At 42.5% G+C, this 21,138-nt stretch overlaps 1 protein-coding gene across 1 annotated transcript in view; it reads left to right on the plus strand.

The window, feature by feature from the left end:
- The first annotated feature begins 433 nt into the window (after nucleotides 1-433).
- The window catches only part of LOC133118836 (oocyte zinc finger protein XlCOF6-like), a 31,432-nt gene continuing 10,727 nt past the window's right edge, over nucleotides 434-21,138 (plus strand). The window contains exons 1-2 of the mRNA XM_061229097.1: nucleotides 434-511; nucleotides 20,959-21,076. Of these exons, the coding sequence (XP_061085081.1) occupies nucleotides 434-511; nucleotides 20,959-21,076 (196 nt within the window). The remainder of the gene's footprint in view (nucleotides 512-20,958; nucleotides 21,077-21,138) is intronic.

Below are 21,138 nucleotides of genomic sequence, written 5' to 3' on the forward strand. Positions count from 1 at the left end.
CGATATTCATGAGGGTGAAATTGACACTAATTGTAGGCCTCATCATCATCATCTCCTGTTCAAATAATACCAATGAATGCCCAGATTTATCATACAATATGCAATAACCAACTTAAAAACGGGATGCCACAATTGGATTTTTTTTTTTTTTTTTTTCAAAAATGAGCATGTTCATGCCAGTTAGGAGAGGAGGCGGGGCGATAATCTGTGAGCGACTCGCGGCGTGTCTCAGTCTGTTTGTGAGTTTTGTGCTGTCTATTAGTGTGTAAACGGCAAATTCTTAATACTGGACTCTACACAACAAGTATGACTCCAACACTGAAACATTTGGCGAGCCTGGGAATCTTTATCGCCCTTATTCACCCAGCAATCGCGTTATGGAATAAGCCGGCAGATCCCAAACCAAGACTCACCTATGCCCGGCTGACAACTAATGGATCTTCGGCCGGTGTCCGAGTTCGGAGGAAAAGGGGATCCAGAGGAGGAATTCGCAATAGAATGCGAAGACGCGGTAGGAGACCGCCACTACCTGCAATAACGCTGTCTAACGTGAGATCACTGCGGAATAAAATGACAGAACTTTCTGAACTCATCAAACTGGACTCAGACTACCGTCAGACAAGCCTCTTTCTGTTTTACGGAAACCTGGCTGTCAGAAGGAATATCCGATATAGATCCGATATTGACAGATACCCAATACAAACACGGAAGTCAATCAGGGGGAGGGCTTTGCATGGCTGTAAACAACAGGTGGGCTACCAACTTTACATTGAGAGACAGAATGCAGCAGACACCATGAAATCATGACTGTGTCATTCAGACCTTTTTACTTACCACGGGAGTTTTCACAACGCATTGCTGAATATTACAACAAAGCTCTAAACCGGAACACTGAACAACCTGTGTTTTTGCTTGGCGATTTTAATACATTTGAATCCCCGGAAAGCACCTGGTCCCGATGGGCTGAGGGGCAGGGCGCTGAGGGAATCTTCTGCCCAGCTGGGTGATGTCATCATCTAGTCGACCACCATACCTGTGCCGAAAACGTCCGATGCCAGGGAGATGAAGGACTTCAGAGCAGCGGCACTAACCTCCATACTGTGCATGTGCATGGAGAGAGTGCTGTGTGACCACCTTACTGCAACGGTGGCAGACAAACTAGACCCTCTCCAGTTCGCCTACAAGGCAAAGAGAGGGGTGGAGGAAGCCTGTCTCACTCTTCTGGCACCTGGACTCTACACAACCACGCACACGGATTTTATTCATGGACTTTTCCTCTGCTTTTAACACATTTACATTTTAGTCATTTGGCAGACGCTTTTAATCCAAAGCGACTTACAAGTGCATAGGTTCTACCACAAGTCAAAGCATCACATCCAGAACTAGCAAAATGCACAAGAAATGCTGTTCTAAACATAGTTGTCATCATAAGTGCATTTTTTTTTTTTTGGGGGGGGGGTTAGACAAGGACAGGGATATCAGAAAGGAGGGGCAGGGGAAATCAGGAGGGAGGACTAAGGTAGAGTTTGAAAAGGTGGTTTTGAGTCACGGTTGACTCACACACTCCATGCGACCGCCTCCTGGAATTAGAGGTCAACCCAACTCAGATTTTATGGATAAAATACTTTTTATTGGAGAGACCCCAGCATGTTGTGGTCAATGGTTTTACATCCAAGAACAAGATTTTAAACACAGGAGTTCCTCAGGGCTGTGTTTTATCCCCCATTTTATTTTCAATTTACACAAACAACATCACCTGCAACAACATGGACTTCTCACTACTAAAGTATGCAGATGACAGGGCCCAGGTAGCTCATATCATTACATTACATTACATTATTGGCATTTGGCAGACGCTCTTATCCAGAGCGACGTACAACAAAGTGCATACCCATAACCAGGGATAAGTTCGCTGAAAAACCCTAGAAGTACAATTTCAACTGCTACCTGTACAACAAAGATAAGGGCCTTTTTTTTTTCTTTTTTTTTTAACAAACAGAGCAAAAGTGACCAAAGTTAACTATCCAAACACTGCTTACCTAGCCAACTAAAAATACCGATACACAAAGCAAGTCACAGAGACAACAATCAAGGTTCACAGGGAGGTAGGGAGGGATGGGGAGAGGTGCTGCTTGAAGAGGTGTGTCTTCAGCTTGCGCTTGAAGGTGGGGAGAGACCTCAACGGGGAGTTCGTTCCACCACCGTGGAGCTAGAACAGACAGTAGTCGTGAGCGTGAGGTGGAGGAGCATATCAGGGACGTGAACTCCATACCATGAACTGGTGGGCAAGCTCATGACCTGGATAGAGGAAAGCTCCTTGGAACTTAACATCTCAAAAACTAAGGAACTGTGCTGTGGGGGGAAGCGTACACCTAATTCCCTCCACTCCCTCTCTGAATCCCTGAGGCTGCGTGGGCAGGCAGTGGAGCAGGTTGAGGCCTTCATGTTCAACTTCACATCTGTTAAGAGCAAATCAAAGCTCTCCCGGGTCATTAATCAAGCAAGTAAAATAATTGGCGTAAATCAAACTCAACTATCTGTACTGCACACACAAGCAATAGAAAGGAAAGCTAACCGCATCACATCAGATTTCAGACATCCCCTGCATAAGTCTTTCCAGCTATTACCATCAGGCCGCCGTTACAAAGTTCCCTCCATCAGGGAAAACATTTACCGAAACTCATTTATTCCCACTGTCATCAGAATCTTAAACAATCAATAACAACCCCCCCTCACCCACCCTCTTTTAGATGGCCATTGTTTTATTTATTGATTTGATTGATTGCACTAGTCACTTTCCACTTGTTGCAGGAATGCTGTTTTGTGTCAGTTTGTCTGTTTTTTTGTCTCTGATTGATGAGCCACGCTGGAGATGATTTTCTGTCATGTCAGACAATAAAGTTTTTCTGATTCTGAATTCCACCGTACAATAAAAGAGTCTTGGAAAAAGACTGATTGATCGATTTATCCTAAAATTTTCATGATCTCAACATGCACTGTTGTTACAAGTAATCCATTTCCATATAACAATAACTAATGTTAGTTAAAACACACCATTTTCAAATGTAATGTGTCAATTCAGTGAAGAAATTATTTTTGGTTCATGTACATTGTATCCAAGCAATTGAAAAAAATTAATTTTGATTATCTGTTATGACCTCAAGGTTCTGAAATTAGCGTCAAAGTGATTGTAAAAAACCTCTAATAGTATATATTTTAATATGATGCCGTAATGATGTAATTCGGCCTACGAAGCTTTGGCAGTGAAATGTGAATATTGGCTAGTTAGTTAGGGAGGAACAAAGAGTGGATCTGTAGAGAAACTGGACCAGCAAAAAAGGTAGCCCAGTTGTCACATTAAGACTCCACCCTGGTAAAACATCTATGTGACCTGCTCCTGGGTGTCTCTGTGACCTGCTCCTGGGTGTCTATGTGACCTGCTCCTGGGTGTCTCTGTGACCTGCTCCTGGGTGTCTCTGTGACCTGCTCCTGGGTGTCTCTGTGACCTGCTCCTGGGTGTCTCTGTGACCTGCTCCTGGGTGTCTCTGTGACCTGCACCAGGGTGTCTATGTGACCTGCACCAGGGTGTCTATGTGACCTGCTCCAGGGTGTCTATGTGACCTGCACCAGGGTGTCTATGTGACCTGCTCCAGGGTGTCTATGTGACCTGCTCCAGGGTGTCTATGTGACCTGCTCCTGGGTGTCTATGTGGCCTGCTCCAGGGTGTCTATGTGACCTGCACCAGGGTGTCTATGTGGCCTGCTCCAGGGTGTCTATGTGACCTGCTCCTGGGTGTCTATGTGGCCTGCTCCAGGGTGTCTATGTGACCTGCTCCAGGGTGTCTATGTGACCTGCTCCTGGGTGTCTATGTGACCTGCTTCAGGGTGTCTATGTGACCTGCTCCTGGGTGTCTATGTGGCCTGCTCCAGGGTGCCTATGTGACCTGCACCAGGGTGTCTATGTGACCTGCTCCTGGGTGTCTATGTGACCTGCTCCAGGGTGTCTATGTGACCTGCTCCAGGGTGTCTATGTGACCTGCTCCAGGGTGTCTATGTGACCTGCTCCAGGGTGTCTATGTGACCTGCTCCAGGGTGTCTCTGTGACCTGCTCCTGGGTGTCTCTGTGACCTGCTCCTGGGTGTCTCTGTGACCTGCACCAGGGTGTCTATGTGACCTGCACCAGGGTGTCTATGTGACCTGCTCCAGGGTGTCTATGTGACCTGCACCAGGGTGTCTATGTGACCTGCTCCAGGGTGTCTATGTGACCTGCTCCAGGGTGTCTATGTGACCTGCTCCTGGGTGTCTATGTGGCCTGCTCCAGGGTGTCTATGTGACCTGCACCAGGGTGTCTATGTGGCCTGCTCCAGGGTGTCTATGTGACCTGCTCCTGGGTGTCTATGTGGCCTGCTCCAGGGTGTCTATGTGACCTGCTCCAGGGTGTCTATGTGACCTGCTCCTGGGTGTCTATGTGACCTGCTCCAGGGTGTTTATGTGACCTGCTCCAGGGTGTCTATGTGACCTGCTCCAGGGTGTCTATGTGACCTGCTCCTGGGTGTCTATGTGGCCTGCTCCAGGGTGTCTATGTGACCTGCTCCTGGGTGTCTATGTGGCCTGCTCCAGGGTGTCTATGTGACCTGCACCAGGGTGTCTATGTGGCCTGCTCCAGGGTGTCTATGTGACCTGCTCCTGGGTGTCTATGTGGCCTGCTCCAGGGTGTCTATGTGACCTGCTCCAGGGTGTCTATGTGACCTGCTCCTGGGTGTCTATGTGGCCTGCTCCAGGGTGCCTATGTGACCTGCACCAGGGTGTCTATGTGACCTGCTCCTGGGTGTCTCTGTGACCTGCACCAGGGTGTCTATGTGACCTGCACCAGGGTGTCTATGTGACCTGCTCCAGGGTGTCTATGTGACCTGCACCAGGGTGTCTATGTGACCTGCTCCAGGGTGTCTATGTGACCTGCTCCAGGGTGTCTATGTGACCTGCTCCTGGGTGTCTATGTGGCCTGCTCCAGGGTGTCTATGTGACCTGCTCCTGGGTGTCTATGTGACCTGCTCCTGGGTGTCTATGTGGCCTGCTCCAGGGTGTCTATGTGACCTGCACCAGGGTGTCTATGTGACCTGCTCCAGGGTGTCTCTGTGACCTGCACCAGGGTGTCTATGTGGCCTGCTCCAGGGTGTCTATGTGACCTGCACCAGGGTGTCTATGTGACCTGCTCCAGGGTGTCTCTGTGACCTGCTCCTGGGTGTCTCTGTGACCTGCTCCAGGGTGTCTATGTGACCTGCTCCTGGGTGTCTATGTGACCTGCACCAGGGTGTCTATGTGACCTGCACCAGGGTGTCTGTGACCTGCTCCAGGGTGTCTATGTGGCCTGCTCCAGGGTGTCTATGTGACCTGCACCAGGGTGTCTATGTGGCCTGCTCCAGGGTGTCTATGTGACCTGCTCCTGGGTGTCTATGTGGCCTGCTCCAGGGTGTCTATGTGACCTGCACCAGGGTGTCTATGTGACCTGCTCCAGGGTGTCTCTGTGACCTGCTCCTGGGTGTCTCTGTGACCTGCTCCAGGGTGTCTATGTGACCTGCTCCTGGGTGTCTATGTGACCTGCACCAGGGTGTCTATGTGACCTGCACCAGGGTGTCTGTGACCTGCTCCAGGGTGTCTCTGTGACCTGCTCCTGGGTGCCATTCAAACTGCTTTTGACAGGGATTGGTGTTGCTGCTGTGAGACCCTGTATAGCCTTTTGACTTGTAATCCAAAACTGTAAATAGGGTGACTGAGGGTGTGCTTAGTCGGCCACATCAGATTTCTGATATTTTGTTTCGGCCTCCTACAGATAACAATTGTCTTGCACGGTTTACCTGTAAGAGGCCCATCTCATTAACGTATAATCAATCACACAAATTTGATGCTTTCAAATTATTTTCTTTCAAAGCATCTATAAAAGACATTGTTTGAAACAATATAATTCTTCATTGGTTTTTCAAATATCATGCTTTATATGCAGAGTTAATAAATCCTGCACAATTATGCTGTCAAATAAAATGGAAATATGAAGCATTTTTCCAATCCCTTAATACATTACAAGTAAATTGTACAGGATTCATGTAATCAGTTACTTACAATGGTTAATCAGTCAATAATCCTCTGCATTTCTTTTTAATAAACACATTTAGGAGATTAATACTGATATCAAACATTCTAGGATTGCATGAACCAATAAAAGTTATGGTCAACATGTGACTGACAAAAGCAAACTCATTTTAAATAACCACAGGCTTTGAACAAACCCACAGCTGTACAAGTTCAATGATGCTACACATCACCAGCACAGGTTATCCAGGATTTTTTAAATTATTATTATTATTTGTCCACGCAATGCAAAGCATTGGAGAGAAAGCCTGGTCCACAAACAGCTGCAATATACCACACGCACACGCACACGCACACGCACACACACACACACACACACACAAACACACACGCACAAACACACACAAATGAGAAATCGTTAAGCTCACAAGCAAATATTTGTTTTTCCACTTCCACAAATGTAGGGTTGTAAAATAGCAACTACACACAGCACAGCAGACATCTTCATTAACTGTGATTCAGGGGCTAGAAACATGGAACTACGTGTCAAAACAAAACAGAAGGATAAAGGCGGAAGTCTAAGACAGAACAGGTCGTAACAGAAATCAATCAGAAATAAAAGCTGGAGAGTGTGATCAGGACACAATCTGGCGACAAAAGACACAAACAAAGAGGTTTAAATACAAGCAACTAACTAGAATCCAAACTAGAGACAGGTGGGACAAATGACAGGAGACAGGAAAGAAGTACATACAAGGATTGGAAAGGCGGAGATATGAAATGAGAGAGATGAAACTAATTAATGAAAGGAACAACCAGGAAACTGACTACGGTGTGCAGAGGGTAACAATACATGGAAACTTAGACAAAGCTAGACAATGAAAAATACAGAACCTGACACTATACGCATATCGTATGTTCACAATGCCACATGTGTACTACATCACTACTCTATAGGCATACTGCACATTCACAATGCTGCATGTGTACTACATCACTACTCAATAAGCTTACTGTAGATTCACAATGTTACATGTGTACGACATCACGAGTCACTCAAAAAAAAATATTTTGGTGAAAATCCATTTTCACCGTCATTAAGCACAATTACCTTCACTTTAACTTCCGTCAAACAAACGACATTGTTTTAGAATGCCGGGAAAGGCCTACCGGCATTTCGTAAGCAACGAATATTCCGTTCGTAAGTTTTGTCTGGAATCAACAAATGCAAACATTCACTCTGGTTGTAAAAAATACTCATTTCACACCGGTTAAAACTTCATTATTACAACTCTGTACAGTTCCACTCACCACCGTTCCACCATGCGTACCTGGTTCTCCTGGGAAATCGCGCGGCCATACCACCGCGTGAAAATAGGGGCGTTTCGCGGGCTGCCAGTGGACGAGACCACGTAGACAGGGGTGGTTTAATGGAAACGACAAACACCGAGTGTTCTGCAAACTGTTGAATATGTTGGTTTGTTTTGAGTTTGCTTATTTGGTAAATTTATGTGGTAAAACCATGTGTTGTTCAGTTTATTGTGTAGTGCTAGAGTTGGGGTTACCCAGTGGGTGGGGTTTCCCAGTGGGCGAGGTTACCCAGTGGGTGGAGCTACAGCAAGCCTTAGCCTATATTAGGTCCCATGGCCAGAATACGGGAGTATGGTTGAGAGAGAAGGTACGGTTAGGCCTTCTCTCTCAACCCCCAATACAAATGAATGAAATGTTTAGTCTTTCCCCATTTTACTTCATTTGATATATAACTGATGGTAAAATCAATGTATGATCTTTGCTCTTACTAAGAGCAAACAAGTTTGCTGCGTTTTTTCTTAATTCAGCAGACCCCTTTTTGGGGAAACGTTTTAAAAGAAATGAAGACATCGACAAATTCCTGTCTCAAATATTAAACATAGAAAAAATGTGCTTAGCAATCAATCACACAAATTTAAAAGTCAAATTATAATCTTTCAAAGCATCTAAATTAAAACTTATGGTCAGCATGCTGAAGCTTAACTTTTACTGACAAAAGCAAACAGTCTGATTTTAAATAACCACGAGCTTTCAACAAACCCACAGCAGTCTACAAGTTCAATGACGCTACACATCAGGACAGGTTATCCAGGATTTTTTCATTAATTATAATTATTATTAGTCCACGCAGTTATGTTTTACCCTATACTGTTTTGTCAATGTCACCGTGCAAATTACAGAAATAAAACATTTCTTATGCAAGCAAATGAATGAATCAATCAAACCGAGTTTGAAGTGACTGAAAATGATAACTAATCCTGTTGTACATACTTAAAGCCATAGCTCATATTCATTCTACAATATTATATATAATATATATATTGGCTTCTGAAAGTATTAAGTTATCAATCACAAATAACTCAATTTAACGGTTACACTTTTTGAATATTCCTACACTTTACAAGATGTATTACATTTTTCATTTTGTCATTAATACTAAATTATATTTTACAAACTACCGAAAAAACTATCTGCTTCTGGACAACTAATGGCTTCAAATTAAGAGACCCGTCTGTGTAAAATTATCAACAGGAATTAAATAGTTATATTCATTTAAATGGAATAGCCTAAATACAAGGTTTGTTGAAACCAAATTATTTTATTTCGGCATACATTTTAACTGGCGTGTATTTAAACAAATAAACTTACCACACAAAGAAACGTGCGTCTTTCCCGCTTGCTTCGTCCAGCCATTGCTAAGGGAAGGTGCGCGCCTCGGAGATGCGCTTTATAGCACGTGTGTGTGACATTCACTCAAGACGTTTTTCTTAAAGAGAACACGTTTAGTGCTGAATTAATTACGTTCTTTGTCGGCCTCTTATGATTTACCCCAAGTGATAGTTCATTTTTATTCCGTTCTGTTACACTTCAGCTGCATTTTTACAGCTACGCTTGTATGGATTAATTTTCAAAGCCTCATAATTCAGATACTGAAGATAGGATACTTCAAAACGGTTACATACGATATTCATGAGGGTGAAATTGACACTAATTGTAGGCCTCATCATCATCATCTCCTGTTCAAATAATACCAATGAATGCCCAGCGATTTATCATACACTGTGCAATAACCAACTTAAAAACGGGATGCCACAGTTGTTCTGGAAAGGATACGGCGATTTTTTTTCGCAAACCCTAATTTCACTGTACAATAAAAGTTGCTGTCACCAGCGTCTTGGAAAAAGACTGATTGATCGATTTATCCTAATATTTTCATGATCTAAACATGGACTGTTGTTACAAGTAATCCGTTTCTATATAACTATGCTTTAGATGTAATGTTAGTTAAAACACACCATTTGCAAATGTAATGTGTCAATTCAGTGAACAAATTATTTTTGATTCATGTATATTGTATCCAAGCAATTTTAAGAAATGAATTTTGACTATCCGTTTTGAAAGAGCATTTGAAATCGCAGAAGGAGCAGGCAAACGTTTACGTCCGTGGTGAAAAGCTCCGCAGCACGCAGGAAGTGTGCTACACTGAGGAAGCCCAGAGATGAAGATTTTCTCTGTGAGCCAGGTGGAAACAAAGGCTGTTTCTATTTCTCTCGGTTCCTTTGTGATTGAGGTCCAGCTATGGATAAACTCTCCCTTCTCTTAGATTGTGACGAGTGCCAGTCCTTTACTGATGAATGCCTGGTCCACGGCCCCCCTTCGTTCATTTCGGACTCTCCAGCGCCCGCGGGGCATTGGGCAATGATTTTGCAGTGAACCTCTGGAAAGGGGAACATGGAAATTGTGGTTTGCATTAAAGGCATTGATTCTTGAAATGGCAAATTGGAAATGGAATCTTTAATCATCAATGAAACGTTTTTGGAGCCTTCTTCTCACAGATCATTCTCTGGGTTTTGGTGTCCTGCAATTCTGAAATGATCCATTTCACAGCTTTGTTTTAAGACTAGAAAAATCTGATGTAAATAGGACTTATCCTTTAGCCCTAATCAATGCCCATGTTAATCCTAACATAACCGAAGTGTGTGTTTTGGACTATTTTGAGAAATAACCAGAATTTCATGTTGATCTAAAATTTCGGATTAAACGGATTGTTCTTTTTCTGTCCAGTTCTCCGTATCGCTCTGAACTCATTCTCTCTTTCCTCCACCAGGGGGCGATGATATTCCTTCTCAGTTCTTCCCCTGTCTGAGGAATATGTGAGACTGCTCAGAGCAGGATCAGTCACACCAGAGAGTCTCCAAACCTCCACCAGCTCCCACAGGCACTGTGCACCCTCTCAGACTGGCCCAGATACAGTCAGACTCCTCAGCCCAAAACAGGTGGACACCAGACCTTAAACGACACCAGCAAACTCACACAGGGGAGAGGCCGTACCACTGCGCCCAGTGTGGGAAGAGTTTCAGCCTCAGGGGAACCCAAGTGAACTCACCAGTTCAAGGGCATATGGTAATTAATTAATGGAGCGTCTGAAGCAATTTTTTAATAACAATACATGTTTTAAAGCAAGTTCGCACTTTGTGATGAAACATTTTTAAGGTGTTCAAATGCATACGGTGAGACCTCGGGGTGGATCCTGAGGTGCAGTGGGTGGGCCCAGCTGGAAACCAGACACAGGAAGCAGCAGTTAGCAGAAAAAATTTGTCTTTATTTTTTCTGGTTTTCTCTTTTTTTTTTTTTTTGTCAGGGTATTGGTGATAGCGCCCCCCCTCAGGGCAAGGGTAGGGAAAACGGGAGAAACAAAAGGGGCCATTCAGGCAAAAATAAACCAAGGTTCTTCCCAGACCGGGGTATGCTCCAGCATATGCTCCAGCACCTCCTTCTTCCCTCCTTCTTTCCTCCTTCTTTCCTCCTTCTTTCCTCCTTCTCCTGCCGCGTCAGGGCTGGGGGGAAGCACACAGGCATAGTGTAAGTAGGACGGCTTTATTTGGCTCACGTGTCCGGTGTCAGGATCCGGGTCTTTGGGGTTCCCGCCGGTAAAGGTGGGGGTCTCCTCCAGGGTCAATCTTCAGGGTCAGTAGGGCATGGCCGTTCCTTCCTCTCTCTGCCTCTCACACTCGCAGGAATGGCGCCGACCGACTCCGTTTGCAGCCTCGACCGCGCCTTAAATATCTTCCCCTGCTCATTAGGGAAAAGGGCTGCAGCTGAGTCAGTAGTTTTCCACAGTGTTCACTTACGTGCACTGTCCGGGGTCCTGGACTGCAGGTAGAGGGTTCTCTCTCCAGGGTGCTGATCTCCCCATCACCTCCCTAGGAAAATAGACCCCCTCGCAAACCTCTCCCAATGCGTAACGGTTGTGGGGTTGCGTTGTGCGGGTCCTTCTTGGGTTCTCCACCCACGTGGCGCAACATGCAGGAGCAGGGGCGCCACAATACCTTCTCTACCAACTGCATTTTGTTGTTCTAATTGTTTGATTATTTCATATAAAATCTTCATCTTAAAATGACATGTGATTAGTATTAAATCTTTGCACACTTTGTATTTATTGTATTTATACTTGAATTGTTTGAAGAAATTAAATGTTAACTTGAAGAAATATTATTATTCGAAGTAAGGGAGAGTTGCTGTTGTTCAGGAAGTAGAGAGCTGAATAAAATGGAGGCTGGATCTTGGTGGTGTGTGGGTATTTTTCCCCATTGTGAACAATGTGCTGAACTCCCCTACTCCAGCTTTCATGAGGGGGGGGGTCCGGATCTCGGAGAGCCATGTTGGCAAGGGCTGCAGAGCCAAGCGACTCTGAAGATGAGGAATGGAACCCTTGTCTGGAGAGAAAGCCTGGTACACAAACAGCCGCAATACACACATATACAGAACCTGACTCAATAGGCATATCTTTCAGCGCACTTATCCCTGGTTATGGGTATGCACTTTGTTGTACGTCGCTCTGGATAAGAGCGTCTGCCAAATGCCATTAATGTAATGTAATGTAGCCTTGCGCGCACTTTCGTTTCTAGGAATGTTTGCAACATCTGGACGAAGCAGACGGCGAGGACCCACGTTGATTTGTGGTATGTTTGTTTTATGCAATATATACTTCCAAGGCAGTTAAATATTTTTGCTTTTACGGAGACACTTTGCCATTCCGTATTCTCATTATTTGTCGAATCTGAAATTTACAAAAGCATAAGTGATTGTGAACGGTTTTGTGAAGTGAAATTGTTCAACAAACTTTGTAACGTCCAAGTACACTTGGTCGAACTTGAACTTTGTCGAGCCTTTATAAACATTTAATGAACATTTGCGGACAGAATGTAGTCGTAATATGAAATGTAAATGTAAGGGATTTGAGTGAATTGATGAGCTATTTGAACGCTGCTACTTTAACGAATAATTGCTTAAGTCTTGTTTCGGAGGCCAGTGTTTGACGAAACCGCTTAAGGTAACTCAAGTCTAATTATAGACAAATTATATTCTGGACAAATGACGATTAGAAAAATGGGAACTTGTGTAATGTATTAACGGTCTAAATGGTTTCACCAAGATGTAGACTACAAAATTGTAAATCAATAATAGTTACGGACACCGTGAATTCTGTAGTATTTTGTTTAATTACGGGATTTTTAAATGCGTTTTATTTGAAAACATAAATTGTCACGATGAAAAGTTTGCGGTGATATGAGTAATTTCAGAGGCTGTTTGAAGGCTGCTGCTGTCGAATGGGGCGAGAATATCGCTAAAGCCGTATTATCGGACTAACGGAAAGAATGAAGTGTGAACAAGGCATTTTACATTTAAATACTCGCGAAAATGTAATCGTTAACTGTTCTACTTTAACAAAGTGTGCATAAAAAAAATGTAGTAGTCTACACAATTGAATTAGTTGCTTTTATTCATTGCTTGCAGTGTCAAAATCAGACTGCCCTAATGAGCAAGCTGGTTCCTCCAATTTTTTTAATGCTAAAAGTGTATCTATCTATATATTACGGCCTGTAATCAATATATCACATGTATGCTGCTTGTTATCAAATCAAATGAACCTAGAACATTTAATTACAGCTGAGCTTATGAAAACGCAAGAAACCACAGTGTAAACTGGAAATGAGAGCAAAGACTGCAAAAATGCATCAGGCTAAAGAAATACATTTAGTAGTATATTTTCAATGATTCACTGATGTTTAGTATGTCTGTATATTTTCTATGACTTACTGCTGATAAAAGTTTTTGTTAGAAGTGCATAAGTGACCCATGTGTAATCTAAAGTTGAGAAAAATTATTAATATGAAGTGGAAAGTACCAAAAATGATGTGGAAAGTACCAAAAATTATTATTATGCTGAGGAAAGTACCAAAAATGATCTATAGGCCGTAATGAATTCCAGAAAGCACCATGTATTGAATAGCACCCTGTTTTACATGATTCCTATGTTAATGATTCCATTTTGTAAAAAAAAAAAAAAAACGCTTACAAAGCAAGATGTATGTAATAAGATCCTTTATTTTTTTTGGAAATCAATGGGGCGATTCGCCACCATGGTTTCAGGACCGAGAAGTAAATAAGGACAGTGCATAAAATGGGTGTTAAGTCTGATATTCAAGGTTGGAGTCTGCGGATTTGAACCGGCTGTTGTGCACGTGTGCCAATAAAGTCTCATTTTCTGAAGAGCTTGCTGCCGTGGTATCTTTTCCTTCTTGGAGTTATTTTTCAACAAACTGAAGATCGGACCTTGAAGTCTGCCGTTTCCTCGCAACGACATGAATTCTGTCTAATTGTAATGGTGCCGAAAGTAGTGAATTATATTGTTTGTAAAAATGAGATGCTGTCCAAAGACTTGCCACTGTTGGGACGTATGGGGATTATTTCTGAAGTATGTAGGGGAGACCGGGGCATGTTGTCACACTATTTGGGGTAAGACGTCACACTGGATGTTGCAGCAAATCAAAATAAAAAATTAAATTCAGCCACAGAAAAAGCTGGATGAATCATTGAACTTGAATAAATCCTGGAATGTGGCCATTAAATCATTCCCAACTACAATTGTAAAAATAATTTCAAACAAACTCTCAAATAAAACATGTCAAGTATTCAAACTAATTTAGTGTTAGGTCTCAAATTTCACGAGTCAGACTCATCAGAATCACAGTTCTGGCACACAAGCTGCTTTGCCAGGGGTGCACTCATGAGCCCACTGTTTGCATTTCACACACTGGACCCAAGTCTCTCCTGGACGGCTGTTCTCAAATGGCTCCATACAAACCAGGTGTGGGTACTCATCATACGATGAAGAGGTATCCAGGGTCTTTCTTTTTACACCTGCCTTCTGCTTTTTTTTTTTGCCTTCTGCTTCTTTGGTGTTTTAGATTTGGTTGCCCTGCGTTTCTTTTGAAAAAGATTATTTTTACCTTGTGCCTGCCTTTCAGCCTCAAGTGCCTCCTTCACTGGTGTGTCAGTGAAAATAGCAGTTTTTCTTCTTTTTTTTTTGGTTGGCGGGCTAGTTTTCTTGGACCAGCTTTTGGGTATGGCCAAATGTCCTCTGGAGTTGTTTGGTAGGTGGAGCTAACATTACTAGGCAAGGCTGAGGTGGTGCTAATGGGCAGGGCTGGCCTGCTGGGGCTTGGAAGGGCTGGATTGGAGTTAGGGCCTGGAAGGGCTGGGTTAGAACTGGGGCCTGGAAGGGCTGGGTCAGTGCTGGGGCCTGAAAGGGCTGGGTTAGAACTGGGGCCTGGAAGGGCTGGGTTAGAACTGGGGCCTGGAAGGGCTGGGTTAGAACTGGGGCCTGGAAGGGCTGGGTCAGTGCTGGGGCCTGAAAGGGCTGGGTTAGAACTGGGGCCTGGAAGGGCTGGGTTAGAACTGGGGCCTGGAAGGGCTGGGTCAGTGCTGGGGCCTGAAAGGGCTGGGTTAGAACTGGGGCCTGGAAGGGCTGGGTTAGAACTGGGGCCTGGAAGGGCTGGGTCAGTGCTGGGGCCTGAAACGGCTGGGTTAGAACTGGGGCCTGGAAGGGCCGATCTGAGATATAAGACGGTGCAAATTCTGTCTCCACAAACACATCCCTGTTGTAAAGTTGAACCCCTGTCACCTGAAAGCCGGCCTGGATATTCAGTGGGGTTGCAGCCAGCGGATAAGCAATTGCTACAATCTCAGGGATGTCATAGATTGTGATAGTTGTTCCTCATCCAGGAATCAGACACAGAGTTTATGTGCTTTTTCAGCCGCCCATAAACGCTTCTGTCCAAAGGTTGCAGCCTATGTGAACAGTGGGGTGGGAAGGACAGCATAACGATGCCATTTGCTTTGGCAAAATTGAGGCCATCAATGGAAAGATGGGAGCAATGGTTGTCCAGGAGGAGTAAGCATGGTTTTTTCATTGAACACTTGGCATGTTCAACAAAATGTTTGAGGAAATCCACAAAGTGTGTTTCCTTCATCCACCCAGTGGGATTTGCTCCTCCTTTGCTGCCAAGTGGTCCATTGTTGAGGAAGCGATGGTGAAAGTGCACCAGAGGGAATATGAAGTAGGAGGGGATACAGTTCCCTGTTGCTGAGACTGCACAGGCTAGCGTCAATAGAGTACCCCTTTCACCAGATGCAAGTGACCCTACCCGTTTAAACCCGCGTCTGGCTCCCAATCGGTCTGGTTTCTGCACCGTCGTCACACCAGTCTCATCCATATTCCAGACGTCCCCTGGTGCCAGGGAATGTCTGGCTAACACCTTCTCCAGATTGTCAAAGAAAGACTTGACATTTTCCTTGTTAAAGGCACTTGCCCTGGCAAGGCTAGTTGCCTCTGGCTTTCTGAGAGAGAGTGTAGGGTGCCGCTTTAAGAAGCGTGTAAACCACTCACTGCTGGCTGTTTCTTTTTCAGCCCAAGCTGGTGGAAACTGCAGCTCCCAAGCCACTGCAAATTCGGATGCTAGTTTTCTCACCTCAGTTGGCGACAAACCAAAATAGATGTCAGCTGATCTTATAAGGTACTTCTCAAGCTGCAGCTCCAACTCTGGGCTAAAAACCTGCCGTGGAGATTTATACCCAACCACCGTAGTTGGGATGGCTGTCTGACTTCCTATTTCAGCTGCGGTGAACGTCTTGCAGTATCGAGCCAGTGTACGGTAGTTGATGTTAAAATCCGTAGCTGTACTCCGGATTGATTTTTTGGCTAACTTCACCTGCCTCACTGCCCTTAGCATCACGTCAGGTGCTGTGCCGGCCTTTTCTGTTTTTCTTTGATAATTCCTGACCATTCCTGAACTCTCTTGCCTCTTCCCTTCCTTTCATTCTTTAAAACCAGAATCACACAATTCAATATTACTATGATAACCATTGACAAGCAGACCCTCTGTGTCTACGTATAGCCTATTGGCAACTTTGGGGTAAGTTGTCACATGTGACAACTTGCTCCAAAATCACTGAGACAAGTTGCCCCAAACTGCCATGTTTGCTAATGTTAGCAATATCTTAAAATTAGCTTAAAGCAGGACACTAGCTAAAGTATAACAAGACACACTATTCTCTCCTCTAACAAGTGCAAATGTATAATTGTTAAGATTTTTAACTCGAAGAAGATTATTACAAAACATATCAAGTTGATATTTTTTTTACTTTTCAATGTGAAAAATGGGAAATGTGCTCACTTTACAGTGTGCTCTGGTTTTCCCAGACAGGATATGACATCAGACCATAAAGAGGCACAAAACTAATATTCCACTTTTAAGTAGCGCCCTCTGGTTGTGAAAATATTAACAGTGTGACAACAAGCCCCGGTCTCCCCTGTGTGTTTTCTACAAGCTTAAGATGAGGATTTTAAAAATAAGATGGCAATCCACTTGTCACTATCGACACTAGTGGAACCACTTTAAATGACTGGTATCCTTGTTTGAATACTTTGTGTGCTAGGGTAAGGTAAAGTTGACGTGTTAGTCTTGTCAGTTAGTAGTCGTGTGAGTTTGTTTCATTACTTCCATTCATTACAACATTCAGGTAATATTCAATGTGTCATTTTTAACAGTAAAGTACTTGCAGTTGTAGTTTGGTGAGCATGTACTGAGTTGGAGTGTTGGGAGGAGACGGGTGACAGGATGTGGTTTGGCTGTGGAGTGGCTTTGTTTTGAAATAAGTTTGGGTGTTTAGGATGATGTTGTGGAATTAATTGTTGCCTGCAATGAAGGTGTGGTTCTGGTGGATTTGCTTGTTGGAAAATTTGTTCCAGGTTTTACAGTTGCTTGACATGGAATTTCCTCCATTAAGATGTAGTGAAGTTCAGATGGATGTTCTTGTAATGATTGAAATTAAACTAATGGTTTTAGCAGCTGGGTACTTGGCAGAAGTGTTTCCTGAAATGTTCTTGGCTACTTCCCGCGATGTGTTTTTCTACTTTAAGCAGTAGAATTGTCTAATGTCTTCAGAAATAACTCCTGTAGTCTTTATCATATGCATCAAAAAATAAAATGTACATGGGATGTTGGCTAGTTAAAAATAGACTGACTTGTAAGTGGAAATTTAATAAATGAAATGGTTTCTGACTTTTCCACAGAAGTGACTTAGTGTTTATTTTCATGTATTTTTCCTCCCCTCATATTCACTGTGTATAAGTTAAGTGTGGTTAATACTGTGGTATTTCAGTGATTTAAAAAAAAGTGGATTAAAGTGAAGTATATTCCCTTTTTGTAGCATGCAGCCAACAAGGTGTTTTGTTTGTATTTTACTTGGTAAACGTCATTCCACATGCTGTGCATGCTATTGTTTTATGTGAAGCTAACATGGTCTCTATTTTCTTGTCAATACTGTGTTTAGTTTTCACGGTGGATTTGGAGAGAAGCCTTCAAATAAACCAGTAGCGAGAAAGCAACAAATGTTATGAAAATTGCAACAATTAACCACGGGTGTAATAAATACCAAAATGCTTATTTACAAAAATGTTGGGCATCTTGGACAGCCTTAGAACACTTATCTCCAAGAGAAACAGATTTTTTAGCTTCTCCATAGCCTCTACATTTTGGAACTCCTTGCCTGTGGATATAAGGTCATGCTGTACTTACTGCTGTTTTGTAAAATCTCTTGAAGTATGATTGCAATCAAATCAGTGCTGCTATTATTTTATTTCATAGCCATACCATTTTACTGTTCGATCGGGATAACCTTCCATATAAATCGAATAAAACTACACCATTAGAAACACATTCTACAGAATGAAGTTTTTAGTGTTTTGCATTACTGGTTCACCGTCATTAAGTTCCATCAAACATATGGAACGAATATGGAATCAACAAATGCAAACATTCACTCTGGTTGTAAAAATACTCATTTCACATGTTAAAACTTAATTATCACTCACCACAACTTTAATATTGAAACAAACTCTTTAATATATTGTCCTCTTCTCACTTGTCCCTGTGTTCGATCTGCACTTCATTGGATAAGAGCGCCTGCTACATGCCTTGTAATGCAATAAAAGAAACAAAAACAAAAGTTCAAAACGTTTTATACACAATAATAATCATAAACAAGGGTAAGTACAAATATAAAGAATAGATGTATATCTGTGAAAGGGGTTAACTTGTGGAATGGGTAGTACCCTTTGCAAATGTAACATGTAATCATTTGTTTGTAAACTGTTTCCAAAATTGATACTTTCATTTGATAGGAAACAGACTCATCAACTCTGTGCAATATATACTTGGACAAATAGTTTTGCTTGTCTGGAATCAACAAATGCAAACATTCACTCTGGTTGTAAAAATACTCATTTCACATCGGTTAAAACTTCATTATTACAACTCTGTTTTGCTTCACTCACCACCGTTCCACCATGCGTACGCTACCTGGTTCTCCTGGGAAATCGCGTGGAAATTGGTGCGTTTCGCAGGCTGCCAGTGGACGAGACCACGTAGTGGTTTGATGGAAACGACAAACACGGAATTTTATCAACACTGAGTGGTCTGCAAAGTGTTGAATATGTTGGTTTGTTTTGAGTTTGCTTATTTGGTTAATTCACGAGGTAAAAACATGTGCTGTTCAGGTTATTGAATAGTGCTAGAGTTGGGGTTACCCAGTGGGTGGGGCTACAGCAAGCCTTAGCCTATATTAGGTCCCATGGCCAGAATACGGGAGTATGGTTGAGAGAGAAGGTACGGTCAGACCTTCTCTCTCAACCCCTAATACAAATGAATTAAATGTTTAGTCTTTCTCCATTTTATTTCATTTGATATAACTGATGGTATAATCAATGTATGATCTTTGCTCTTAGTTAGAACCAACAAGTTTGCTGCGTTTTTTCTGAATTCAGCAGAATTTGGGGAACTTTTTAAAACAAACGAAGACATCGACAAACTCCTACTGTCACAAATATTAAACATAGAAAAGATGTGTTTAGCAATCAATCACACAAATTTAAAAGTGAAGTTATCTTTCAACGCATCTAGCATATAAATTAAAACTTAAGCTTCAGCATGCTGACCATAACTTTTACTGACAAAAGCAAACCGTCTGATTTTAAATAACCACGAGCTTTCAACAAACCCACAGCAGTCTACAAGTTCAATGACGCTACACATCAGCACAGGTGATCCAGGATGTTTTCATTAATTATTATTAGTCCACGCAGTTATACTGTTTTGTCAATGTCACCGTGCAAATTACAGAAATATAACATTTCTTATGCAAGCAAATGATTTTGCAAGAAAAATGAAAAAATTTTACAAACTACCGAAAAAACTATATCTGCTTCTGGACAACTAATGGCTTCAAATTAAGAGACCCGTCTGTGTACAATTATCAACAGGAATTAAATAGTTATATTCATTTAAATGGAATAGCCTAATTACAAGGTTTGTTGAAACCAAATTATTTCATTTCGGCATACATTTTAACTGGCATATATTTAAAAAAAATAAACTTACCACACAAAGAAACGTGCGTCTTTCCCGCTTGCTTCGTCCAGCCATTGCTAAGGGAAGGTGCGCGCCTCGGAGACGCGCTTTATAGCACGTGTATGTGAAATTCACTCAAGACGTTTTTCTTAAAGAGAACACGTTTAGTGTTTAATTAATTACGTTCTTTGTCGGCCTCTTATGATTTACCCCAAGTGATATTTCATTTTTATTCCGTTCTGTTACACTTCAGCTGCATTTTTACAGCTACGCTTGTATGGATTAATTTTCAAAGCCTCACAATTCAGCTACTGAAGATAGGATACTTCAAATCGGTTACATACGATATTCATGAGGGTGAAATTGAATAAAAGTTGCGGTCACCAGAGTCTTGGGAAAAGACTGATTGATCGATTTATCCTAATATTTTCATGACTGTTGTTACAAGTAATCGGTTTCCATATAACTATGCTTTAGATGTAACGTTAGTTAAAACACACCATTTTCAAATAATATAATAATATCAAGTAACTTAGTTATGGAGGCGGCTCAACTTCAAGGTACTGTTTGTTTCGCACATATCGTTTACTAGCTAGATGTGAAGATTGCATTCGCATTTAAACACTTGCAAAGTATATATCCACAATTCTGAATTATATTCTATTCACATTCTTTAATAAGCTGACGTAGGTAACTTACAAGGTTTTATTGATCTTGGCTCTATCCCAATAATTCTTACCACTCAAGATGCGAAACTGTTATTTGACAAATATAGTTGAAGCCCAACACCTGTAGATGGTGCTATTGCATCGTATGTGTTCTCATTTCAATAGCCATTGTCTTCCTAGCTGTATCAGGGCTCTACACTCACATGTGCTGCTAAGTTGAAACAAGTAGGTGCACACATGATTGATCCTGTAAGCACACATCACTTTTAAGAAGCAAATGCTCCAAAATGGGAGCACTGCAGAGCCCTGTGTGCTATGGCTAAAGCAACCAAACTTGTATTCCAGGGAAAGCAAATAATTGGTGTAGGATCTTTTACTGCATGTTAAATCTACAGCTCCTTTTCTCTGGTCCTGTTCCAGGATAAATTAGAGGAGCTCAAAGTTTACTTCTCCAAGACTGAGTGGACCAATTTGCAGAAATGTGAGAAAGTGCGATTCAAAAGGATCAAGAGGAACCATGAAGTTATGTTAGCCCTTGGTAAGATGCTCTTTTTATTTTACACAGTGCAAGGTTGTACTTCCTGACAAGAACCAAAACAC

This window comes from Conger conger, chromosome 19, assembly GCF_963514075.1.
Source record: "Conger conger chromosome 19, fConCon1.1, whole genome shotgun sequence".
Lineage (NCBI taxonomy): Eukaryota > Metazoa > Chordata > Actinopteri > Anguilliformes > Congridae > Conger > Conger conger.